Source organism: Oryx dammah, unplaced genomic scaffold (assembly GCF_014754425.2).
Source record: "Oryx dammah isolate SB20612 unplaced genomic scaffold, SCBI_Odam_1.1 HiC_scaffold_13, whole genome shotgun sequence".
NCBI classification, from domain to species: Eukaryota; Metazoa; Chordata; class Mammalia; order Artiodactyla; family Bovidae; genus Oryx; species Oryx dammah.
In genome coordinates, this window is record NW_024070197.1 from 38,705,652 (window position 1) to 38,732,429 (window position 26,778).

The 26,778-nt window shown below is 41.9% G+C and overlaps 1 protein-coding gene and 1 long non-coding RNA gene across 3 annotated transcripts in view; one reads left to right on the forward strand and one right to left on the reverse strand.

The window, feature by feature from the left end:
* Positions 1–20,685, forward strand: part of CSNK2A2 (casein kinase 2 alpha 2) — a 35,510-nt gene extending 14,825 nt beyond the window's left edge. Inside the window, exons 5-12 of one of the 2 annotated variants that reach the window (XM_040253882.1) lie at positions 6,537–6,596; positions 9,892–9,975; positions 10,767–10,877; positions 11,131–11,232; positions 12,074–12,174; positions 12,980–13,128; positions 14,542–14,635; positions 20,243–20,685. In XM_040253882.1, coding sequence (XP_040109816.1) covers positions 6,537–6,596; positions 9,892–9,975; positions 10,767–10,877; positions 11,131–11,232; positions 12,074–12,174; positions 12,980–13,128; positions 14,542–14,618 — 684 coding nt within the window. In that variant the 3' untranslated portion in view covers positions 14,619–14,635; positions 20,243–20,685. The remainder of the gene's footprint in view (positions 1–6,536; positions 6,597–9,891; positions 9,976–10,766; positions 10,878–11,130; positions 11,233–12,073; positions 12,175–12,979; positions 13,129–14,541; positions 14,636–20,242) is intronic. The other variant, XM_040253883.1, reaches the window with a different exon arrangement.
* LOC120873121 lies at positions 6,317–26,678 on the reverse strand. The gene is made up of 5 exons (XR_005723385.1): positions 26,287–26,678; positions 25,225–25,361; positions 21,111–21,236; positions 9,393–9,507; positions 6,317–8,564 (listed from the first exon to the last, which is right to left on the reverse strand). It is a non-coding gene; the product is annotated as an uncharacterized LOC120873121 (long non-coding RNA).
* Between the last annotated feature and the right edge of the window lie 100 nt (positions 26,679–26,778).

The following is a 26,778-nucleotide window of genomic DNA, read 5'->3' on the forward strand; positions in this document are numbered from 1 at the left end:
TTCCCCTTTCTAGTGTGGTGTTGAAAACATTTTCCTACTTGCAGTTCAGTCTCTCTGCCCTTTTTCAATGATACCTGGAGTCGCCAATTCCTGAGCCTTTCCGTAGTTTTTCAGTGTGAAGTGTTTGCTACTTACTGGGCCCCGTCTGCTGGCAGAATGTTGGCAGAATTCTCAGCTTTTTTGGTCTGCTCAGTCAACTGGACATCTGTTTTACAGCTTCAAAATTGGTTGTCTCTTCCATTCTGTTAGTATTGTGGATGAATCCTCGCTCCCCCTGCTGCTTTTACAGATATTTTTGAGGAACTTTGGGAAGAAGCAGAGGTAGGGATGGGTTGGTTCTGCCATGTTATTAAACTGGAGGTCCTTTTTGAATGTTCAAGCCATGCCATCATAGTCAACTTAAAAGATCTTAAGTATCAGGTAGCATATGTGTGTTTTGGAAGAGCAGACTGCAACAGGAAAATCACTTTTTTTCTGGATAGTAAACTGGCCTTAAGTGGGGAAATTGGTTGATTTAATGTCTGTGTTCGTCAGGCTTTTTGTTTTGTCCTGTGTCCATCTTATTAGGAAAGGTTTTTATTTATTTTACAGTCTTTCTGATTTTGCTGTCAAAATTGTACCAATTCATAAGTTAGATAACTTTTCCTTTCTGTTCTCTGAAAATTTACATAAAATGGGAATGATCTAGGTGTCTTCTGAGGTGGGGAGAAGAGACTTTGGACTACACTTTCCTTTTTAAAATATACTCTTGGTTAAAGTTTTATTCCAGTTTTATATATCTTCCTAGGTCTATTTAGATAATTATTTCTAAAGCTGTCTAAATTATATTCACATAAAGTTATTGACAGCATTCTCTTAGAACTTAAAATTTTAGTGTGCCTGTAATTATGCCTTCCTTTACATTTGTAATATTATTTGTACCTTTACTTTCTTTTTCATCTTTTTTTAAAAACTTCAGATTGTTAGTGATCTCTTAGTAATGCTTTCAATAAAATCAGCTTTTGGTTTGTTCAGATAGTTTTTGTTGTTTATTTCATTCTGTTTCTGCCCTTGTATTAATTATTTTCTTCTTTCTTATTTTCTTTTTTGGGTTTTCACTATTTTTCCTGTTAACTTCTTGAGTTGAAGTCAGCTCATTTGATTTGTTTCTGTCTGTCTTGGTTGGTAGTAAGTGTGCTTTAAGTCTATACAACCCTGAGCACCATTTTAGCCACATTCAATGGTTATGTAACTCATGCCTATATAGTTTTCAGACTACAAGTACAAATTCCAAACTTGTGGATTTGGAATTTTTCCCTCAAACCTTTTCACTTTGAAAATTTAAAAATCTGCTGAAAATTGAGAACAGTAGCACAGTTAATACCCTTTCATTACCTAGATTACCAGTCGGTACTGTTTTGCCACATTGGTAGTTATTTCTCCCTCTCCTCCTCCCTACCTTCTATCTTTTTGTTGAAATTATCTTAGAGTACAGTTGTAAACATCGCGATACTTCACTCTCAGAAATGCCAGCCCTGGAACTAGGTAGGCCATTTTCCTACATAACCACAATACTGTTAGTACTCTTAAGAATTTTATATAATAATGCCATCTAATATACAGTATAGAGTTTATATTCAAAAGTTTCCCAGTAATTATTGTCCTGGAAATGTCCATTCAGGATCCGCTTGGCTTTTTTGTTTGTTTTGTATTTTAAATGATTCTTGGGACTTCCCTGGTGGTTCAGTGGTTAAGACTTCGAGCTTCCACTGCAGAGGGGCACAGGTTGGATCCCTGGTGGGGAAACTAAGATCCCACATGCCCGAATGGCATGACCTCTCTCCCCCAACCCCCCCCCAAAAAAAGATTCTTTTAATTGTTTCCTTATTGATTGCATTGTGTCCAGAAAACATCTCTATAATTTTGATATTTGGGATTTGTTTATGGTTACTTTGTGGCTTTGGTACATGGTCATTTTTTATATCAAGCTTGTTAATTTAGATCTTATTCAAATTTTCTATGGCCTTGCTGATTTTTTTTCCTTTGATATTTTATTTTGTGGTAGAGGTAATGGTTTGGTAGTTTCTCCTTAAAATAATCAGTTTTGATTCATATATGTCAAAATGATGATAAAAGATACATGGTGATATTTAGAATACAAGACAAAACTTGAAAACAAGTGAATAGAAAAAGCCAGTTTCTCGAAATTGGAATGAGTAGTTATAGAAAACTCCCAAACTCAAAATTGTCTCAAGAAAGCTAAGGTACTGTTTTAAGGTAGAAAGGGTTTTTGTTGAGACATGGGTCTCAGTTATCCATGCCTTTGGAAAAATGTAAATAAAAGTGAATATGCATTTTAAGTAAAAGATATATCATTTGGGCATTTAAAAAATTTATAAGACATCCCAAATGGATTCCATCCTGAGAAGATGGTAGACCCATATTAATCCATGGAAAATGTCATATCACTCACGTAAAATTAGGCCTTGACTACCTGATTATCTTGAGGCCTTGTTAATGCTGTTAAGGTTTGATGTGGAGATGGTGCATTCACAGACTAGAAGTTTCCTTAATTGGGGGAACAAAATTTACTTTTATATAGATGATTGACATTTTGTTATTTCTCTGTAAGGCATTTTCAGGTAATTTGTGGTAACTTTGATGTGCTTGATTAATGATTTGTTCTGCTTCCTTAAATTTCTAAAAAATGTTGCCCTTGGTTTCATTCTGGCTTTTGGGATTGTGTGTAAACAGTGCCTGCTGCATTCGACACCTTTCACTTTCACACTCCCCTCACTTTCTCTTCTCCCTTCACGGGGACCACTGGTTTCTGGATGTAGACCAAGCCATGTGCGGCAGGGAATGTGCAGACTGTGTGTGTAAGGTGAGAGTTTGCTGTGTTGGTGATTCCCGTGTCTGGTTGTGAACCTTCTTGAGGTGAGAATTCCTCTTGAATGACGGTTGTCAGGAATGGAGGCTTGGAATCTGAAGCTGCACTGTGACCAGACGTCAAGAACTGTCTGTGTGTGGACGGCATGAGTGAGGCCCCCTTGTGGCCGTTCCTTTCTTGGTGTTGGTTTTATATCAAGTGATTGGTTTAGTCTCTAAGTCGTGTCCGACTCTTGCTATCCCGTGGACTGTAGCCTGCCAAGCTCCTCTGTCCGTGGGATTCTCCAGGCAAGAACACTGGAGTGGGTTGTCATTTCCTTCTCCATCAAGAGGGCACTGTGATTCTCTTAAGCAGATTTCATTTTTCCCATTCTTCTCAGACTTTCTGAGGTTAATTAAAAGGCCCAGGAAATTTCTGCCTTGGGCCTTGGGCCCTTTGAATAGTCCTGGTGTGTAACTGACTTGTAGGTCAATGCCAGTGTGTTTGAGGCTTTGGAACCAAAGTAGGGTTGGTGAATAGTTTCTTCCTCAGCACCTTCGTAGACTTCCAGGAAGCGTAGGGTTGTTTTGTTTTCCAAGGTCACTTACTTTATGAAAATGTAAGTAAAACTAACTTCCTGTCAGTATTTGGCAGTTGGTTAGTTAGTGTTCTCCACGTTAGCTAAGAAGAGTGGAGGAGAAGTATGGTTCTTGTGAAATTTCTCTTCCTAATTTGTCATGAAGCCTTAGTACTAGTGTTTCTTGAAGACGGTTTTAATTCTGTTCTGTTGACTAGTGAGCATCATCAAAGACATATTTATTGACCGCCTTCTGTGTGCAAGCACAGAAATGCCACACGTGGTGTGAGGTACATAAAACATGTCATTCTGCTATGCAGGGACTTAGAATATAGACAGAGTTGTACCTGGTTATCATGATTGTACCTTGACATGCTTGGTTGGGGGAGGGAAAGTTCAGAGGTCTTGAGTCACCAGATCAGTGACTGCCAGCAGCCACGGCACCCATTTGACCCCTCACGCATATGCATGTGATATTGCAGGGGTGGCAGCATAGGACTCGGCGTGTGGGCAAAGTGAAGAAGCCTCTCACTGTTCACAGCAGAGGGAGAAAGTATCTTGAGAATTCCAGGTCACTGCCAGAGCCCAGGTGCAGACGGTTAACGTGGGACACTGCTGCTGTCCGTGTCCTGTGAGCGCCCCAGAGAACAGTGGCCTGCTGGGAATTCAGAAGAGGAGGAGACCGCGGTGGGCTCTGGGGAGCCTGGGTAGAGTGGTTAGGACGCCACCGGCTCAGGTAGCCGGGCAGGCATTCTGGATTTGCCAGAGGGAAGAACAGAGGTGAAAAACACGGGTTTGTTTGATCAGAGTGGGAGATTCCTCAGGGCTTCAGTGAAGAGAGAGCTACAAAAGCTGGAGGAAGCCCGACTCTGACTCTTGAGTCCTGTTACAGGTGTGGTTTGGTCTCTTCCTTCCCAGAGCTGAAAAATGAGAGGGAATGTCAATCAGGACTTTGTGATGCGTTAGACTAAACACTATAGTCAACAGGTGTTTTTTGTATCAATATTGCATTAAAAGTGATACGAGTTGGAGTAGCTGGAAATACTATGCTGGCAGTCCAAGGACGTTTGTTTTACGCCTTACGCTATTGCTTGGTATGGACACCGCATGGTACAAAAGGAAAGCCTTCCGTGCATGATAAAGATCCAAATAATAGCCCACATTTGTTTCCTGGAAATAGAATATTCTAGCCCTCTGAGGATTATTAGAAAATGCTCTTTCCACTTTCATGGTCTGTTTATTGACTTGAGGTTTACTTGGCACCATCTGTGGGTATGATCTCCTTAACTCTCAGAGGAAGAGCTGATTTGGCACTCAAGGAGATGGTATCCCCGGCCTGTGTCTGTACATATAGGCTGTCTGTTGGTGTGCTTCTGAGAAGCCTTTCTTGCTATGCAGACTTGGGGGAGAACAAAATGCCTGGGTGTTTTGTTATGAGTGAGTCTGTCCTGAGCAGAAGTAGTGGCATGTTCATGCCATTGGGCCTGAAAATGGTTCTGTCCAAGCAGGGTCAAACTCCAGTAGTGGAGCAGCTCCAAGGCACCACCAGTGTACTGGGAAGGATGTTTTCATTCTCTGTGGTGCTCTGAGTGAATTAGATACTCTTACTAAACTGGAGGGAGAGTTACTTATACTTAAAAGAGGAAATTTGAGAAAGAGACTAAGTCCTGGTGGTAGAAAATGTTAGGTTTGATTCTTGGAAATTTTTTTCCTAAAAAATTTTTTCAAACAGGTAGTATGTTTACATAGATTTAAAATATTAATATATGGGCTTCCCAGGTGGTGCTAGTGGTAAAGAACCCACCTGCCAGTGCAAGAGACATGAGTCGTGGGTTTGATCCCTGGGTTGATAAGATCCCCTGGAGGAGGAAATGGCAGCCCACTCCACTATTCTTGCCTGGAGAATTCCATGGACAGAGAAGCCTGGTGGGCTGCTGTCTATGGGGTCACAAAGAGTCAGACACAACTGAAGCAACTTAGCAAAATATTAATATAAAGTGATACACAATGAATAGACATTCTTGCAGATACAAATACTCATATGTTGTAGTTTCCCCCCCTTTTACACAGACGCACTGTATATACACTGTTCTGTTCCCCTTGAAGAGAGTCCCTACGTGGCTTGAGTCTTCCAATAGAGAAACAAAATAGGTTCGATAAAGGTGTACTGATTCATAGAAGATGTGGCTTGAACTGATGGGAAAAGAGTTATTATTTATTGTCTAAATAATAATAATACAGTTTCCAACAGGGGTTTGTGATGATTTAAATGAACCTGGATATGCTAGATTCTATTCTGTCTCTTAGAAATCGACATTTAAACAAACAAAATTCTCAATCCAAAACAAACTTTGAATTACCCGTTATGAAAACTGTCATTTGTGTCAGTTAGGCCTGGAATCATTTTCAGAACCCATATCCATCCCTCCCTCCCTCCTTTCCTTCTTTTTTTTTTTTTTAACATTTCACCCTACCACTCCTCCCCCGCACCTCAAACATTCTGCATCTTTAGTTACTATCAGTTTTCGCCCATAAAGTGTTCTTTTTTCCAGCCTGAAACTGATTTTTGGAGGATTGGAGGGTTTTTTCTTTTTTTTATTTCGTTAAGTCTCTTGCCCTCTCCAGATGCTATAGCAGTTCATTTTCCTCGTGGTCTGTCTTGTCACCGTTTTACCATGTGGGCTGATGAAGTTTTCCAGGTTCTACTGTCCACTGAGAACTCAGTTCTCTAAACTGTGGTGCTGCAGTGGGAGTCATTTGCTTGAAGTTCATTAAGAATATGAGGACAATTGGACAACTTGGACTTCACCTCTATAATAATGTAATTGTGACTGTTGAAATCATGGAGCACTTACACAAGTTTTTAAAAGATCCAAGTTGGTGTAAATGGGTTTAATGCCTTTGGAATTTCTTTCATTTTTTCTTCTGAAGACTGAAATATTAGACCTTTGTCTTTAGTCTTTGCCTTCATTTGTTCCAAATCAGGTAGCAAGAGGTTCTGGGGTTCTTGAGTGACATAAGCACCAAGTTTACCGAGAATAATGACAAACTTCAGGATAGCACCAGGCAGTAAGACTAAATTAACTTTCTGTTTTCTGAAATCCATTCCAGCAACTGTACCAGATCCTGACAGACTTTGATATCCGGTTTTATATGTATGAACTACTTAAAGTAAGTAACAGTCATAAACAGTGAATTTTTTTCAGGATTATTCATAAAAGAGTTTTTTGAGAGGACATAATAGAACTCAAGAAGAATATATCTTGACACCCAGAGAATTTAATGGGTTTGAGGTGGGGGTGGGTGCGTAACTTACTGAGGCCTTCATTGTGGGATCTTTACATAGAAACTTTACAGTGGACCTGAGAAAAATGGCCAGGTTAGGGGTACTGGGAACAGTATACCACAGATTAGAATCTCTGTCTTCATAACTCTTGTTGGTTCTTGGTTTTTAATTGTTTTGTTTTTTGCTGTTTAATTAATGCTTATTAGTTTTCAATACATATCAAATCACCCCAAACTTAGTGACTTTTGGAAAACAGTTTATTTGCCATAATTCACTGGATTGGATGGGTGGGTCTTTTGATCTGGGTCAGCTTGACTAGGGCAAGAAGGTCCAGGCTGGGATAGCAGCCAGTGTAGCTTGAGGTTTCATCCTTCAGAAAGTTGGTTTGGGCTACTTGCCATGGCGGTCTCAAGTCCCAACAACAAGAGAGGGCAAACCTTGATATATGTAAGCTCTTTACAAGCCTCTGCTTTTGTTACATTTACTAATGCCCTACTGGCCAAAGCAAGGCACGTGGCCAGGCCTGGATTCAAAGGGTGAAGTAGTAGATGCTACTTTTTCATGGGCAGAGCGTTAAGTTACATCATGGAAGGACATGCATACAAGGATGGTGGACATTTTACAGGCATCCTATTGTTGCCATTTCTCATAGTCCCTTTCTTTTTTAAAAAAAAAAACTTTTTATTTATTTGGCTGCACTGGGTCTTAGCATGTGGAACCTTCTTTACCACATGCAGAATCTTTAGTTGCAGCATGTGGGATCCAGTTCCCCGAGCAGGGATCGAACCCAGGCCTCCTGCATTGGCAGCTTGGAGTCTTAACCACTGGTCCACCAGGGAAGTCCCCATAGTCCCTTTCTTATATGAGTCAACCTACCCTGTAACCTACGTGTTTAGCCCTGGCTAATTAATGGTGACATGCAAGGAGAGGCGATGAATGGATTTTCTAGGAGACTTACTAATCCCAGGACTGAAATTTTCAGATGTTATTGATTGACTAAGGAATGATCTTTTTTAGTTTGTCTAGGTAAAAACTTAAGAATTCTAAAAAGGTTTGTACAATGGAGTAGACTAATGTTTTTTTACGGTCAGGGGTCATGAAGAACCTAATGAAAACTGAGCCACCCTCATGCATATAAAAATATACATATAACATTACATAAAGTTTTAGGATGGAATGCATGAATCTCAATTTAAGAACCTCTGGAAGAATGTAGAGGTGTCCTTATATTAGGTCACAGCGTCCCAATAACAGTAATAATACACGTCTTTGCAGGTTTGTCATTTCAGTGGCCCCCAGTGCCTGATGCCCTCTCTGCCTTCTGGAGGCAGCAGCTACACGGTGGGGGTCATACTTTCTGCTAATGAGGCAGAGAATCCCAGATGAAACTTGAAAAACATCTTTCATGCCTAATGGTCAGAAACTATCAGGTTTTTAAATTGAAATAATTCCCCCAAGGAATTTAAGAGCAGTCAGTACCTCCACAGGGAAGCCAAATAGTGAACTTGGTGAAAAAATTCATCCCCTTACTATATTTGTTCAGCTGTTGCTTTCTTCAGGTATTTTTCACACCTTAGGTATTGTGGTCCTAATTAGTTTATTCCTTTGGGCAAAGACTGGGCAAAATGACAGAATCAGCACTTGCTAAGTTTTCTCAAAGACGGGGAAAAATAGGGATAGGGAAGAAGTGTAGAAAATATTGAAGGAACTGAGGTCCAGGGCTGCAGAGTGATTGCTTGGTGACTCACTCAGGCTTCCTGTCCAAGCTCCTGGTTCAGGTTTAGGGCAGTGTGTCCTCAGGAGCCCTGCTTCCCTACACACTGCCCCAGAGCCAATGTGGAGTCTTGCTGCCACTGTTGATAGAAAACAAGACAAAGAGAAAAATTAAATTGAAGTACCATATAGGACAGTGCAGTTACAGAAGATTTCTCTCCCTGCATAGATTATATTCTCACCTTTTCCACCATAGTTTGGTTTCACCTGTTCTTGACCTTCATGTGAAAAGCGTCATATACTGTATACTCTTTTGTGTCTGGGAAAAGCAAATTTGCATATTCCTAGAGCGCTGGTTGTATGGGTCATATTCTGGCTCATATATTCCTAGTACAGTGCCCTTGCTATTCTAATCCCAGCGGTCCTCAGTCTGGCTCACTTTGTCCCTCAGAATGTTTGGCAATGTCTGGAGCCATTTTTGGTTCTCACAATTGGAGGGATACTGTTGGCATCTTGTGGGGAGAAGCCAGGGATTCAGCAAAGCAACATGGGTAAATCTTAGGAAAATTGTGCTGCATAAGAGAAGATAAAGTACTTACATTGTATCACTTCATTTTATGAAGATCCAGAAAAGGCAGACCTGTAGTACAAGTGGTAGAGTAGTGGTTGGGAGGAGAGGAAAGGAGGCGGCAGACAGGATTGGAAGCTTAAGGGAGTTCTTGGGATGATGAAAAAATTCTAAAACTGGATTGTAGTCATGGTGGCACAACTTGAGGAATTTACTAAAAAACCATTGACTTGTACATTTAAAAAACTTAGCTCCATATCAGTGATCATATAGGAAGCAATTTTCTCCCTTAGAGTCATAATCATAATTTGTGAAGCCCAACTGGCTCAGGGATTGTTTTTAAGGACAATACTAATATTAGAAGACATGTTAATCTAGAAAACTCATATGGGGCACTTACCTGAACGACTAGCCGTGTTGCAGATAAGATTGGGATGTCATTTTTCATGTCCATGTGGATCCTTCATGTGTTGTTTGAACTATTATGAGAAGTGACTCCAGTGTGGTTCCTCAGTCTGGTTTTAAACTAAATTAATTAAACTTCAAATTAAGCCAACATATGATTTCTAAATCCAGGTGGCTGGTCTGTTGCTACCAGCGCCAAGTAGGAGAGAAGTGCCTGAATAAGTATTAATATATCATCCCCCTTTTAAAGAAACTTCTATAATAGCCCTTGGTATCCTCTCCACAGCCCCCTTTCTACCAGCTGCCAGCATAGTGTGCCCAGGGAGCAAGGGGTGCCTCCTGAAGCATGTTTTTTCTCTTTTACTACAGACAGTAAGACTACCCTTTGGGAGATTGTGTTCAAATCAAGCTGTCACAATGAGCATATACTTGCACTGGGGGGCACGGGTGATTGAGGGTTTGCTTACTTTTCTCTGTGCTTTCTCATCTAATAGGCTCTGGATTACTGCCACAGCAAGGGAATCATGCACAGGGATGTGAAACCTCACAATGTCATGATAGATCACCAGCAGAAAAAGGTACCATTACAGCCAGGCAGCGGCCTTTCATTGGAAGGCTCGACCCAAACTCTGGCCAGTACCTAGGTGGTTTCTAAAGACCCATGCTGTTTCCTTTGGCAGACTTATGACACTGTTACTGCTCTAGACTCCAGTGTTGGTTTCTACTTCACATAAGCGTAGCACATAAGGAAAGTAGACAGCTGACCCTAACTGTAGTCGCTTGTTTGCTATGGTCATGGTTTTCCTAGAGGGCCTCAAAAAGAAACTACAGCTGGTGATTTTTACTTCCTTTCTTAATGACCCTCAGACCAATCTGCCTGGCCTTAAAAGTACACATGGGGCCCTCCTGTTTTTGAAACTCAGTTCTGATTGTCCCTGACTGGTGAGTAAATGAATCAACTAGTGTTAGATTAGTGAAGAGCTAGAACAGTGCTTCAATCCTGGAGTGGGGCAACCCTTTCTGTTACGACTAGAGCTTATAATGGAAACTGTGAGTAATGAGGGATGTGTTAACACTTGCAGCTGGTTATGGGCACAGAAGACAAGCTTAAGCTTTATTGATCGAGAGAAATGATAAGCCAGGATAATTTAAATGTTAAGGAAAAACAACTAAGATTCCAACCAAGTGCTCTGCTCTAGAAATGACCTCTTAGCAGTTCCCAGAAGGTACATGTGCCTTTTTAAAAGCCAGTGCACTTGATAACATTTTTTATGTGGCCAAAGATTATCAAATGGGATGTGGCCTTGTTGTAAGACAGAGGCATCTGGAGACACTTCTTTCACATGTTTTGTTTCTGTCGTATTTATAGCTGCGACTGATAGACTGGGGTCTGGCAGAATTCTATCATCCCGCCCAGGAGTACAATGTCCGAGTAGCCTCCAGGTACTTCAAGGGACCAGAGCTCCTTGTGGACTACCAGGTAAAGCTGTTAATGAGGCATCACTGAGTTCTTCTTACATTTGCTTAGGGCTTTTCCTGGCTTTTTTGTTTTCCTGGTTTTTATTTATAGTCAGTTTGGTTATATTCAAAATCCAGTCTATATTCTACCCCAAAATGATAAAATGATAATGATGGATTTGTCTCAGCTACTTTTTTTGGCTTTGAATTTTAAAATATCTATAGAAGATTAGAAACTCAGGTTACATTTGTAACCCCCTTCTTTATTTCCATAGATGTATGATTATAGCTTGGATATGTGGAGTTTGGGCTGTATGTTAGCGAGCATGATCTTTCGAAAGGAGCCCTTCTTTCATGGACAGGATAACTATGACCAGGTAAGCAAACACCCATCTGACTCCCATCCATTTTGGGCAGATGCCAAGAAAATAGCATCTTGATAGGAATGCTGTTGTTGAGCCCCTAAATACCACTCAGTGTAAGCTTTTCTTCAGGGTAAAGAATTTCACAGAATCTTATCTATGGTCCCAAAGATAGAGACAGACAGTGCTGTGTTATGCCCAACTTCCAAGTTGAGTCTATAAAAGAGCTAAGTACCTCCTTGTACAAGATTCTATTTGTTTGGTTTTGTTTTTTGTTTGTTTTTAGGCTGTGCTGGGTCCTCATTGCTGCACATGGCCTTTCTCTGATTGCAGAGAGCGGAGGCTACTCTGTCACTTTGGTGCGCGGGCTTCTCATTGTGGTAGCTTCTCTTGTTGCAGAGCACAGCTCTAGGGCATGTGGGCTTCCGTAGTTGCAGTTCTCGGGCTCTAGAGCACAGGCTCAGTAGTTGTGGCTCATGGGCTTAGTTGCTGCATGGCATGTGGGATACTCAGGGACCAGGGATCGAACCCACATTCCTCGCACTGGCACGCAGATTCTCAACCACTGGACCACCAGAGAAGCCCATAGGTATTAGGTTTTATGTCCCCATAATCATCAGCTTCTAAAAGATTATTGTCATAAGTTGTGTTATCCTTTTAAAGGCATTTTGAAAATGTGCGTTCATGTGAACTTCATGTCCGTGAGTCTGCTGCCTGTCTGCCCTGGGCTCAGATCTGTATCTGTTCCCTGGAAATGTAGTGATGTGGAAGCCTTCTAATTCCTTGGTCCAGCATCCCTGCGGGCTTCCAGTGAGTTCTGTGCTCAGTGATTTGGTCAGTTTGTTTTGTGTTTCAGCTTGTTCGCATTGCCAAGGTTCTGGGTACAGATGAGCTGTATGGGTATCTGAAGAAGTATCACATAGACCTAGATCCGCACTTCAACGATATTCTGGGACAGTAAGTAAGAGAGAGAGAAAGAGGCTCTTAATTTATCGCAGGGGAAAGGGTAGCCGAAATCACTTTCTGAAGCGCTTTCCCCTTTCTAATTATATCAGAATTGAGATATTCTTTTTTTCCGCCATATATATTTTAACTTGAGCTATTTTAGCATTGTTTACATCTGTCTTCTAATCATTTTACTTCTCTAAGAGATAACCTGTTAATAGAAAATGGAAGACAAAAATCGTGCCACAGGAAAGAACTTTCTCGAACAGCATCTGCTTATTTTAATGCAGAATCTTAGAATGCTGTGATTCTTCTTTGAATAAGAGAGTTATAGTTTCTTCTTATTCTGTATAATGGATTTTCTGTAAGAGCAAGTTTTAAAGCATATTTTCAGATACAGTACAATGGTGTTGAGAAGTAAATGTTGTGTTGACGATTTTCAGAGAGTAATTTTATGGAGCCTCCATGTTTCTGCGGCCAGCTCTCTAAATGTATCTGCTAAACAATAAAGATTACTCACCTACTTCCATGCCTCACCCAGAATTGACTCAAAGCCTGACGCATAAAACATTATCTAGAAAGGTTCCACAAATTTTGCACCAAATGTAGACATTTTAATTAATTATGTATCCATCTCAGAGTACTGTTTTGTTTTGAGGGTGCTGGTGGGTAGGGGCGTGACAAGTGGTACCAATAACAGTGAGGTTTAACCAGCTTTTAATCAGTGCAATACTCTAAGAGTTTGCTGGCTTTAGCCCTAAAAAGGATTTTTGTGATATTTAATCTCAGAATACTAATGCTTTACTTTTCTTCTCAGACATTCACGGAAACGCTGGGAAAATTTTATCCATAGTGAGAACAGACACCTCGTCAGCCCTGAGGCCCTAGATCTTCTGGACAAACTTCTGCGATATGACCATCAACAGAGACTGACTGCCAAAGAGGCCATGGAGCACCCATACTTCTGTGAGTCTCCAGGGGCCTGGCTTGTCAAAGGGAAATTCCTCCACCTTCTATCTTTGAGGCCAGACAAGAGAATTCTGGAAATTTGGATGAATTGTCCTTGGGTTTTGGCCCCATCAATTCTAGACTGTTGAAATAACTCTGCAGATCGGTTTCTTGATGCTTACAGGTGTTTGCTTGTTCATTGCTATAGTTCCCCTGAGTCAGGTCTGTTTGACCATTGCCTGTGACCCCCAAGTTGATAGATCAGAAGTATCTAAAATTTAGTTTTAAAATATAGACATTTGTGTGGAAACCTAATCAAACATTTTTTCCCCTCCAAAAAAACAAGTGACTTGTTGAAAATAATAAGGTGATCATAGCATATTTTTAAAGAAGGAAGTTAGTTAAATACAAGGAATTTGAGGAAAGGATAGCAAGTATGGAAAGACCTCACTAAGACCCTATCTGTATTACTGACTTCTTAGGTCTCACTTTGAAGTATGTCTGTATAGTCAGTTTATGTGACTGCTTATTTATCTGCATGCACGTGATTCTCCCTCTGATAAAGTATGTCCCAGACTTTCATTGGAGACAATGTGAGGTCATTTAGTCCAGTCACAGAGGAGACTTGAGCATAAGGGAGGTTAAGTGACCTGTCGTAGTTTTCTCTCTGAAGCAAGATTAGACCTTTCAACCTGTCTCTTGCTTAACCAGTACGCTATCTTTCCTCGATATCTTTCCTCCTCCTTTTTTCCCCCTCTGGAGATTAAGTAAATCTTGCCCAAAGAATTCATGCTCTCTGGTTGTGCGCCTGCTTGCCCATGAACTGTAGTCAAAAGCAGATTAAAAAAAAAATCTTACTCTTCATTCTTCAAGTGCAACTGGATGTCGTCTCTCCAGGTTCCATCACAGAAAGCTATTTTTACCCTCTGAGTTTGATTGGATTAAGAACACTGATGTTTATATTATACAAATCATGATCTGTCTGCTTTTCCAAATACATGGTATACTTCCAAAAAAATTTTTTTATGCTGTTGCTTAAAATCCATAGATCTTCTAATGGTTCCTTTTATTCACCCTTTCCATTCTCTGAAGTGTTTATTATCACACGTACTTTGAAGAAATTAGGAGTTGGATATGTCATTAGTATTCAAGGAAAATAACACATAAGAAAATCAGTAGAAATTTTGAACAGTGGACAGTGGGTGTTTCTGTGCCTCTCTTTTCCCTAAACCTCAGCAGTCGCACTTGTACTCTGAAGAGCTATGAGCTGACTGTGAGAGTGTCCGCCAGTCATCTCTCAGCATCTGTGACCTCTGTTGCCCTCTCAGCCCTGGTTTCCTGTCTTTCTGCCTCACTGAGGAAGGTTGGGTCTGCCCCAGCCCTAGCCCAGCTGGTCCTGCCCCTGCTGAGTGTTTTCCTGGTTTCTTACAGACCCTGTGGTGAAGGAGCAGTCCCAGCCTTGTGCAGACAACGCTGTGCTTCCCAGCGGTCTCACGGCGGCCCGGTGAAGGCTGGAGAGCGACGGGTAATGCAGCACTGATGCTTGCCAATAAGACCGACCAACCAAACACAAACCTTGAAGGAAAACTACAGTGTGATAAAAAGAGATTCTAGCCATTCCTTCTAAACGCAAAGAAGAGTAAAGACCTAAAAGTCTGTCAAAAAGAAACTCCCCAGCACTAGTCTACAGGGAGCTGCCATTGGGCAGCCTGACGATGCACATAGTTGAGAATCTGAGGGGGACTCTCCCTTTGGAATGCATGGGAGATGAGAGACTCGGAGTTGTTGTACATTTCCTTTATTTAACAGGAGACCACTGTTGAATTAACCTGTTGAAGTCAACAAGCTCTGAATATCTGACTTCCTATCTATTCCACTGCGGTCTGGGTTTCCTTTGGTGAGATTCAGGCTCAAGTTTTAGCAAAATGTCAGCAGTCTGAACTGACACACCAGCCTCATTTATGAAAAGGAGATACTAAAACAGTGACAGTATTCTTTTTTTTCTAAACTCTTTTACAGATTCATGTTTTATGTATTTTTTTTTTTCTTTTTTCTTTTTTTTAATGACATGAGCTCTCTGGGAAATGTACCTCATCCCTGCCGTTTTCTTCTAAGTGTATTCATTTGGGAGCAAACTGCAGTCACTCTCACCAGAGTCCCATTTGATGTCAGGAGGCATTACTTTAAACCTTGTGATGCCTCGGACAGGTCCATCTGTTCCATCAAAAGTTGAATGCTAAGTTGCATAACTTGGAGCTTACTGTAACCTTCGTTGATTTGCCTAACCTTAAAATCTTGTTGCTATTTTTTTCATGTAGCTTTTTTCTTTTTCCAGTCTTTTAAGGAAAACTTCATTTCCCAGCACATCCCTGTATGTGCACCTATTTTAACGCACATCTCTGAAACAAAGATTTTTTGTTCACAACTATGACTAAAGCTGGAAAGTCAGTCTTCAGGGAGGGAGGATAAAAACATCCTATTAGAATTTATTCAGGAAAGACAAATTGGGTGGCAGGGGAGGGAAAGTCCTCCTTTCCTACCCTTTACCCCTTTTTATCCCCATGAGAAACAGTCTCCCTCTGTAATCAGGGTAATCTGCATTTTTGAGCTCTGATAGGTATACATGAATGTGTTGGCAAAGAAAAGTCTTTCTCACGTGCAGAAACTGGCATTATGTGGGCAGGGCCACCCATAACCCAAGCGACCAGAGACAGTAACATACAAGGGACTTGGGGAAGGTAGTGGAGCTGCTGGGACAAGTGTCAAAGATTGGGATCCATTGTGCTAGCCTTCATGTTAAGGAAGCTGTATTTTGTTTAAGAAGATTTAAAAAATGGGGGCTGATGTTACTCTGGGGACCTGTTATCAACATGGTTTGCATGCAGCCCCCTGACCCCAGCTGCAGAGCCATGCCACAACTGTGGGGAACTCTCACACTGGGCTAGAGCTCAAGGTGTCTACCACCACATCACACTTTAGGATTTCTTTATTAACTATTTAATAATGCCATACATTTTTATAAGGTTAGATTGATTGTTTGAAAGCATCTTTACATTCCATATTCAAATAAAATTGTATTGGTATTGGTAGCAGGTCCTATCTCTAAATGTAGATTATATTTTTGTCATTTGGTCAGTGGGAACTTAAAATACAAATAAAACAAGATCCCAAAGCCAGGAAATGCATTCAGTTAAGGTTCTCAAACCAGTGCTTCCTGCCTTCGTTGCACGTCCTGTATATTAATGTACACATTTGTTCTACCTGAAAATGAGAAACAAGACAGCAGTTCTTGGCTGAACCTATATTGATATGGCAGGCAGCAACACTCAAGTGTTTCAGATTGTCAGACACCTTCTGACATGCCCTTTTAGGCAACACCGAGCTGTTGCTTATTATTTATTAGGGAGGTGTGTCACTGTGTGTCTTTCCTGCCCCACCCATCTCCTCTCTTGTCGCCCATTCCCTTCCCCCACTCTTCTCTTTTTCTTCAAGTCACCCGTCTGGACCAGGCAGGGAGAGCCCGCTGAAGAGTCTTGATGAAGTAGTAACCCTGCTTGTTTTGCTTGAGTCCCCCAGAGGCAATAAAAGCATCCGGAGAAGGGTCAGGTGACTGCTGCCTTTCTCTCCTCTCGTCATGATGTAGTATGTGCAAACACAGCTCACCTGCCTGTCCTCAGGTTCTGTGGCTGCAGCTTGGCAAAGGAGTAATTTTTCCATTTTATGCATACAATTTACTTTTTCGCCACCGCTACTTTTTACCTCTGTTCATGCCTTAGACATAAAGCATAACTGAATTTAAAATGCTCACTCCTTTCCAAGGCTGGTCTTGACACCCAACTTGTGGCTGGCTGACTGACTGGTTCTTTCCCAAACTGAACTGAGTCTAGTCCAGACCTTTTCTCTTTTCCTAGCTCCAAAACCATTTTGTGTGCAGATGGACCTAGCTCCCCTGAGATTTTAGTCTTTTCCTGGATTAGGAAGCAGTTTTGGAAAATTCAAAAGACAGATGAGAGTGTGTGTGTGTGTGTGTGTGTGAGTCTGGTCTTATATCTAGACAAAGCTATGGTAGATTCACCCACCCAGTATCCTTTCCGGTTAGCATATTATTTCTTAAATTCATCTCAGTAATTTTCATTAGACATTTTGTTTGCTTCATTACCTTATAACAGGTTAAAAGTGCCTAAGATAAGGATTTACTGTTTCCTAAAGAAAAGCAAAAATAATGTGGGGAACAGGGTAGTGTTACACTGTCATCTCAGGTACTGCCTATGTTCAAGAACATAGACCTGGCGTGGCGAGAACAGAAGGTTCCTGTGCCAAATAACAGATGGGTGTATCACAGGTTGGTGGCCACAAGTGGGCCTAACTGCAAGGTTTGGCTTCAGCTGAGAAGTCCCATGGTGAGAGCAGAGCTGATGAAGTGCTAAGACTTTGATCAGGTTCGCTTGCAGGTCACTCTCCCCAGGATCCTGTCAGCTGGCCCACCCCTCTCCTGTGCTAGCCAGCGTGGGTGACTGGGTGGGAGCAGTGCACATGGAGTGTATAATGCAGACCAAGCATTCCCAGTTCTTAGCACTCAGAGGGGTGTCAGTGCCCGTTCCATGAGGCGTGTGGACATTGGTCCCTCTGCTGGGCCCCCTCACAGGCATTCTTCAGCACACCGGTACTTGAGAGGCTCAAAGCATGTGTATTCCCTTGCAGAGAAGAAAGGTACTCTCCATCTGATTGCTTAGAGGAGACAGAAGAGTTTGTAATCCTTGGGGCAGGGAGAGAGGACGGGAGAGGGGGTTGTTTAAAGAAGACAGGGAATCAGTTTAAAAATAAAACAGTGCAAAGGTAGATCTTGAGAGGAAGGAACATGACTTTTGAGGGGTGAAAGCAAGGCAGGGCACAGAGTTCAAGTTCTGGAACACGCCCTGAGATGGGCACACCCCCATGGGTTGGTTCCAGCGGGACCACACGGTGGTGCTCTCGAGGCAGGTGCTGAGTCCCAGAGAGAGCCCACGGCTGTGGGCCTCCGCCTGCGCCTACTCAGGGAAATGACTTAGCTTCTCCCAGGTGCTGCTGTGATGAGGATGGAAGCAAAATCATTTTGGGACACAAACAATTGGAAGAATTTTTATATATGCATTGAAATGGATCTGAGAGAGCCCCGTCGACAGTCTCCTTTAATGCCAGTTCAGATTAATGATTCATCTAGAAACCTGTGTTACTGCACAAGCATACACAGGAGAAGGCAACCTGCCCTCCTGCACATGAATAGGAGTGGATAGTAACTGATCAGAGTCAAGGCCATTGAGATGTAAACCCAAAAGCAACAGCAGGGTCCATATAAGCAGACAAGAAGCCAAAGTTTGTCAGTGAGCTTAATCTATGACTGAGTGACATCTTGCCATTAAAAAGTAACCCCAGGGTGGGGATGAGGGGAGGGTAGGTGGCGAGGAAACATCTGGCTCAAAACCAGTAATAAATGCTTTGGAGCTGTATGGATGTGTCAATGGAAATAACCCCAACCAGGTATTACAGAGGCTGGGGGAAGTGATGGAATGGGATTATACAGGTGATACATACTTTTATGTAGAGACTCAACAATGTGCTGCGAATGTGATACTTAATCCTGAACTGCATGTATTGGGGATTGTTTTTTTTTTTTTTTTTTAAGTTCACTGAATCAATAAATTAACAGTTTTTCACTTGCTGGCTTTTCTTGCTGTAAATGGTGACTAAGAGGTTGGGACAGAAATCTTGACACCCAGTGGAAAGCTTGAAAAAACCTTCCAGAACCACGGAGCCAACTGTCTCCTGTTTGCAGAAAAGCAACACTGCCTGGGTTGTGATCCTTTACTAAAGAGTACTTTAGTACACCGTTGACCACCACTTTGTATCACTAGATGACTGATGTATAATTTCTATGCTGCTGCCCTTTAGAGGAAAGAAAAATGTCATGTGAAATCCTGTTTTCATAAATAAAAATGCTGACAATCACCAGCCTTGCCAAGTGGGACACAAGCCACTGCCATATGAGGACCTTAAGCTTGTACTTCCTGTCCCTTGGGGGAGAGGAGGAATAAACCTGGAATTGAGAAGATGTGTGGGTGGGCGGTTGCAGTTAATCAATCACCTTGGTGTGAAGACTCCTTTAGCAGAAGTGGTGGAACTAGGGTGGTATGGGGGCAGTCCTATTTCTTGGTACTTGCTCCTGAATTCAGGTACAACTCAGAACCTGCTGCTTGGGGTTGACTATTTTTGCTGCACAACTTTAACCTTTGTGGCAGTTTTCTGCATTTATGAAAGGAAACCTCCCCAGCCCCATTCCTTGCAACACAGGCAAGCACGTGCTGTTGTGTGGCCAGTGGAGTCTTGTTGGTGCCCTTGTTCTCACTGCTCCCTTGGTGGAATTGGACACTTGAAAATCATTTGCTGAAGAGTCATTTCTTTCTTGGCCTGTGCACCATGCAGCCTTTCTCAGACACTAAGCAGTTGAACCCTTCCTGTATCCAAAGAAAGTGGGTTATGAGATGATTCTATATGACAGCTTTCCAGGTGCACTGTCCTTTCCATTACTGCTGTGGTACCGTTCTGAGATGCTGCTTCTAGAATTCCACTGGCATCTCAACCACCCACTCTGCTGTGCTGGATATGGCAAGAGGAACAAGGTTTCCAGGCCATGCCAGACAGCTACTTCAGGGGAGAGTTAAAAATACTTGAGCTCCCATTTTGCTCTTTATTCATCTGGGGCCTTTCCCTGTGTAAACAGTCATCTGATTCTTGGTCCAAAGACATCCTGAGTAAACTGGGTCAGATATAATGAGGACTCTGGAGCTGGGCTACTGAACTTGTAGCTTGGGCTCGCCCAAGATGGTCAAGAGTGATGCTTCTAGATGAGCATCCTGGACCTGAGAGCAGAGAAGGGGCCAAGACTGCCTCTGTAAGTGGTGATGGGAAAGGGTACTATTTGAAACCTGAAACCAGTCAGTCCTTACCTGGTTTTCCACATAGTGCCACGTGCAAGTCAGGCTTGTAGACTATTTCCAGCGCTCCCCAGAAGGGAGCCACTCGCCAGTGGAGGCCTCTCTTCACGCCCAGTCAGATTGATTAATGCCGTCTTTCCCCTCCTCCCGTCTCTCCCCAGGTCTGTTGCTGTTCCTCCCACTTTTCCATAAGCAGAACAAGAACCAAATCAAACGTCTTAACGTGTGTAGAGAGATCACGTTCCGTGAGCAGACACAAAACGGTGGCAGGTTTGGCGAGCACGAACTAGACCAACCGAAGGGCAGCCCACCACCGTATATCAAACCTCACTTCCGAATGTAAAAGGTTCTCACGCCTTTGGCTTCCTGTTGACTTCCTCCTGACCCAGAAAGCATGGGAAATGTGAAGGGTATGCGAAATGGTTGTTGGTTACTGTTGCTCCCCCGCGCCCTGGTTCGTCCCGTGGCCACCTGTTTTTCCAGCAGACCACGTTAACCAGCCGACCAGATTCCAGTGGGGGCACGGGGCGTATATGGCATGACGGGCGGTTACATATTATAATTTTAAAAGTATATATTATTGAATAAAAGGTTTTAAAAGAAACGTATGGTGAGTTTTCAGTGTGGAAAGGGCCATTAAATGAGACCCCCATGGCCACAGAGGAACAGAGCGAGATGGAAGAGTTTGAGCCAGATTCTAGCCAGAGGGAGGAGGGCAGTTTCCAGGACAGATGAGAAACGAAAGAGGTATGTGAACCCGTCTTGGTGATGGGGCACTGCAGGTGATTCCAGCAAGACGTGGCGAGCCAGGAAAGCGGGCCTTGCCTCAAAAGCATTCATCTCCCTACACCGCTCCTTCCAAACCAGGTGAGTCACTCAGCCGTTCAAGTGACAGGTAGACGTTCTCTCTCATGAACTCAGGAAGCTGCCTTAATCCCTGCTTTGCTTTCCACTGCGCATGTTTCAATATTCTATTCCATCCCCTGACCCTATCCACCCTGGCCCCCTACTTCAGAAAAAGCATCTGACCTCAGAGGCTGGTTCAGTTTGTTGTCTCAAGGTGGGGAAGGGGTCAGATCTTGGGTTCAGAGCCTCCTGAGAGAAGCAGCAGCCCACCAAAGGTGAAAGAAAATGGAACAGGAGCTCCAGACATGTCTGTTCAGGGAGAAAACGAAACCACAGTCAAATTTGATGTGTATCTTTCAATTTTTTTCTATGCATTTACTAACACTGAAATTATAATGGATTTTATCAGAAAGGTAGATTTTACATTCTTTTTCTGCAACTTGTGCTTTCACTACTAGCATGTATAGATCTACCTCACCCCTTTTCATGGCTGTATGTTATTCCATTGTGTAATGTACCATAGTTGAAGCAGTCCTTTATGGATAGACTCTTACCAATACTATTGCCAGTATTGCTGCAATGAACAAATTTGCACAATATTTTTACACAATCTGTATGTTTGTGAGATAAAATCTTAAAAAAAAATTACTGTGCCATATCTTTTTCTTTCTTTTTTTTTATTTTAGGAAGGGCATTGTTCAGAAAAAGCAGTCTTCTATTCCCTTCTCTTACTGGTGTAGGCTCGCATCATGATGCCTTAAGCTATGGAATTCTTGGGCTCTGTCAGGCATGCCCAGGGTCTGTGAACTTTCCAGGAACCTACTGGATATTTGAGACTTGAAGAAGGGGTGTTGGCTCTAATATAGAAAGTTGCAAAATAAGTGTAACTAGATGTTACTCCAATCCTGTGAACTGAGAATTCAGTATTTGCTTTTAAAAGTATTTTTTTCAGGAATTTTCTGGTTGCTCCAGTGGTTTATACTCCAAACTTCCAATGCAGGGGGAGTGGGTTCAATCCCTGGGCAGGGAACTAAGATCCCACATGCCTTGCAGTACAGCCAAGAAATAAAAATTTAAAAATGTTATTTTTCTCATGATAATTAATGATGAGTCACAGACAATCATGAAATCACATAATTTCAGAATCAAATTCTAAAGTTCTTTACCCAAAATATTACAAGGAAAAGTTATCTTAAATATGAAAAATGGATGCCTTTTAATGTTTGAAATGCTATGGAGAAGCCTTCAAAAGTAAGAATGCAGAGAGGTAGTAATGTTTTAAAATATTCCTGGCCAGAGGGGACTGGGTGGTGGAATGCATGAGCAACTCTTCGCAGAATCTTCTGCAAACTTTAATGTGCATCTCAAATGCATTGTTCTAAGTGCAGAAGCCAGTATCAAAAGGCTGGATGATTCTATGACATTAAGGAAAAAGAAGCTTCCCTGGTGGCTCGGTGGTAAAGAATCTGCCTGCGATGCAGGAGATGAGGGAGACAAAGATTTGATCCCTACATTGGGAAGTTCCCCTGGAGGAGGGCATGGCAACACACTCCAGTATTCTTCCCTGGAGAATCCTATGGACAGAGGAGCCTCGTGGAACACGACTGATGCGACCTAGCATCAGAAGAGGCACAGAAGAGGCAAAGCTGTTGGTATGGAGAACGGACCCACAGTTGCCAAGGGTTAAGGTTGGGGGATTGCGGGGTTGGGGGGCTTGACTGCAAAGGGACAGACAGCATGAGGGAATTTGAGGGTGATGTATCCTAAACATGGTGATGGTTATATGACTTTGTCAAAACCACACCCAAAAGTGTACTAAAATGTACACTTTTACGTAAGTTTTTTAAGTGTATGTAAGTTATGTAAGTTTTGTAAGTTTTATGTAAGTGTATGTAAGTTTAAAAATAAGTTTTCAAAAATAACAAAAATGTGCAGAGTCCCAACACAGTCCCCTTTGAACTTCTTTCTGAGATTAGCAGGAGCTTCATCTGTCCAGCACTGGCTCTTTTACCAATGTCTTCGGATATAACCGCTGGAGCTAGGATTCAGCGGTCTACCAGTTGAGCACCCCAGTCATTCAGGTGCTCTTCCATCTTTGCTCCCAGCTAAGGGGTGACTCTCCAGGCACAATTCCTCATCTCATCTCCATACCTCCCCATTCCCATCAGCAAGGAGGGGTGAAGAACAAACTGCCTTACAGTGTGAGGCAAGTCCCTTGTGTCCTTTACTGGCCAGGTGCTTGGAGTTCTGGTCTCAGACTGACATGAATACATGCTGTCCACTGGTTTTTCACAAGTAACTAGGGCTTTTGTGCACTAAGAGGGATTTTTACAGTTCCAGGTGGTTTTTTTTTTAATATCTTAGTTATTAAATTGTATAATTAAAAGTCTAATTTGTCTTATGTCTTTACAAATCCTGTTACAACTACCGACTGTTTGGTTTTGTATGTAAATCTGAACATTTATTTTGGTTCATCTTTGATCGATGTTCAATTAATTCAAAACTTAATGGGTTAAACCAGCAGTCCCCAAAATTTTTGGCACCAGGGACCAGTTTCATGGAAGACAATTGTTCCGTGGACCAGGGGTGGGGGGGAGGGTGTTGAGGTGGGGGGGAGGGGTGGTTTCAGGATGATTCAAGAGCATTTTTTGTGCACTTTATTTCTAATCTAATGCTACCACTGATCTGACAGGAGGTATCCATACTGGTCTGAGGCCCAGAGGTTGGGGACTTCAGGGTTAAACCATACACGTTACCCACATACTTAATCTAGTTTCCTTAGACAGATTGAAAGTAAACCACATATTTAATCTGTTTGATTTGCACAAACACTTCCCATAGTTAATATGAAAGATCTAAAATCTGCTGAAATCTTCCTAAGCATTCAAACACTAACATATCTAAGTCTAAACTCATAGATTTAATCAATCAAAATCTTTTAAACATTGTTTACAAACTTAATTAAACTTGCATAGCATTTTAAAATTATAATTACAGGTCTAGTTTCAAATTCCTTTAAGCATTTCAAATTAAATTTGAAGTGCCAGATCCTCTAATCCTTTAAATGGGTTAACTATTTCAAATATCTTAAACAACAAAACATCACAATAATCAGAAATGTATTCCTCTGTTTGACATGGATTACTGACATTGTGTATTTGATTTACTTCCCATAACCTTGTGAGTATTTTGACACCTATGCCGCCAGGTGAGATATTCCGTCTAAACACAGGACTCTAATTCGTTCATGGCCAGAGATTCTGGGCTGGCACAGAACTGGTTGCTGCTTCTGCACTCGTTCCACCCTCCTGCTCATATTGGGTTGGCCAAAAAGTTCATTTAGGGTTTTCCCATACAAGCTAATGTATGAAAAACCCGAACGAAAATTTTGGCCAATCCTATAGTAACAGTAATGGGATTCTCAAGACCACCTCATATCTCTTACCTCATGCAGTTACTTTACTTTTACCTCCTCTGCATCTTTTAATGGCCTGATTAACATTGGTTGAGCTTCTGCATACACTACTTAGATCGTAATTACTACCTCATTAAATTCTGCTTTTTTTCATTTATTACTTTTTAAAACTGACTCATCCACCTTGCTCTAATCGTAATCGTTGAAGGAAGCAACATATCAAGATTTTTCATGTATTTAGTCCTTAGCTTTCTTGATGAAGAGAAAACAATCTTGAAGAAATAGAGCTGACCCTTGAACAACTTGGATTTGAACTACAGGGTTCACTTATATGTTGATTTTTTTCAATAACAAATACTACATGATCCACAGTTGGTTGGATCTGAGAATGCAGAACTGGGGGATATGGAGGAAGCAGTCTATACAGAGGGACAATATAAGTTACACACAGATTTTTGACTGCTGGAGTGGACTGATGACCTTAATAACCCCTGTGCTCTTCAAGGGTTGACTGCATAGTGCTTAGTGCATGTTTCTGTGGGAGACATCTGTGGTCTTAGGTTAAGTTTGTTCTACATTACTTTCAAAAGAAGGCAATATCAGAGGTAGCCATTTAGCACTAGCCCATTCATTCATTCATCCATTGTGTATCTGTCATGCTGGTACTGTGGTAGGTGAGGGGACATGTGCCCAGAAGACACAGTCTGCCCCTGGAAGGAGCTTGCCAAAATCAAGTCTACAATGGGAGCAAACGCACTCACTTATGTCCTCCATATCTTTGATCAAATCATCAAATCATCTTAGCCAAGGCCATAATCATAGTAAACTTTTGAACCCCCCACATAAGGAAAAACTGAACACAGTTTTCGCATGGATACTCACTGAGAATGAGTAGTTAAGAGAAGCAAGCACTTTTCATTTTCTACATCAGCTTGCTTGATTAATCTTGTTGGGTCCCTGAAAGGCCCTGGCAGGGGCCTTAGAAATTTATTCAAGTAGTTCATATGATTTTGTAAAATCTGCAAAGGTAAGCAGAAGATTTGAGTCTCATCAAAGCTGGATCAAAACAGAATTTCCTTCCCATCAGAAATAAAGTCAATAATGCAGGGTATATAGTTAGACATACCACATGTTTTTTCTCCTTTTTAAACTTAAAAAAAAAAAAAAAAGACTCATGCAGAATAGAATTGATCAATCCCTGTGTTTGGAGGGCACAAATAAGGAGCAGTACTACTTGTACAAACAGCAGCACATATGTGGGTAAAGTTGCATGTTTTATGAATCCTTCTATCAGTCATGATTAAGACTCAAATATCCTATTCTCTTAATTACAAAATGATATTACAAAGCTGTCTTAAATAGAAGTGGTCAGTGTGTGCATGCTAAGTCACTTTAGTCATGTCTGACTCTTTGAGACCCTATAGATTGTAGCCTGCCAGTCTCCTCTGTCCCTGGGATACTCCAGGCAAGAATCCTTCTCCAGGGGATCTTCCTGATCCAGACAACTAACTCAAGTCTCCAATGGCTCCTGCATTGCAGGATTCTTCACCCCTGAGGCACCGGGGAAGCCTGATCACAGCAGGCACCACAAAACCTGGATGCCCCCCCTGGTGAGTTCTGAAGACTTTAAATATAGAACAGGATTTGGACTTTACCCAGGGTAACAGGTTAACAGGAGAAGAGAATGTTGTAGGCTGACTGACATGGAGCCTGGAAGGAAAGCTGGAATCAGAGGGACTGGAAGTTCATACACCACAGGCTCAGTGAATGATGGTTTCCAACATTTGATGTTTCTTCCACACTTGAAATATCAGTTTGTCTTTTAAAAACGGTTCTAAGAATTTATTAAAAAAAAAAAAACAGCTGTTGATTCAACTCAACCAACTTTATTTTAATTGCATTAATTTCTGCATTTAATGTTCAGACCTTCTTGTTTCTAATCACCTGTTTAAGGTGGTAACTTTTCCTCAAGGATTGCTTTGACTTCATTCCACGGGTTATGCTGCATATTCATAGCGACCCGGTCAATAATTAAAGCAATGATGCCTATAAGGCGTTTAGCACACTTACTGCGCAATACTGGTTAGCTGCTTTAACCTTATCCTGTATTCGGCCAACAAGCAATTATTTGTTAGTCTCAGGATACCAGGTCCTGCCTTTCCCCACTTTTCTCCCGCTTGTAACTCCTCCTAGCCCCTAGTGGGCGGAACCTGGCCTTCACGCCCTTAGACTCCATCCTCTCCGGGTTCCCTTGACACCACGCAGGTGCTAACCCATTCTATTATCCTGTCTCCTTCCGCTTTCTAAAAGCGGCTCTGGGACAACGATGGGAAAATAGTCCCTCGGCAAGGGCGTTCTTTTCCCAAGGAGGCGGCACTAGGGCGGGGCTTAAGAGCGAAAGGAACAGGAAGTCCGTGATCCCCGTGGCGGGATTGG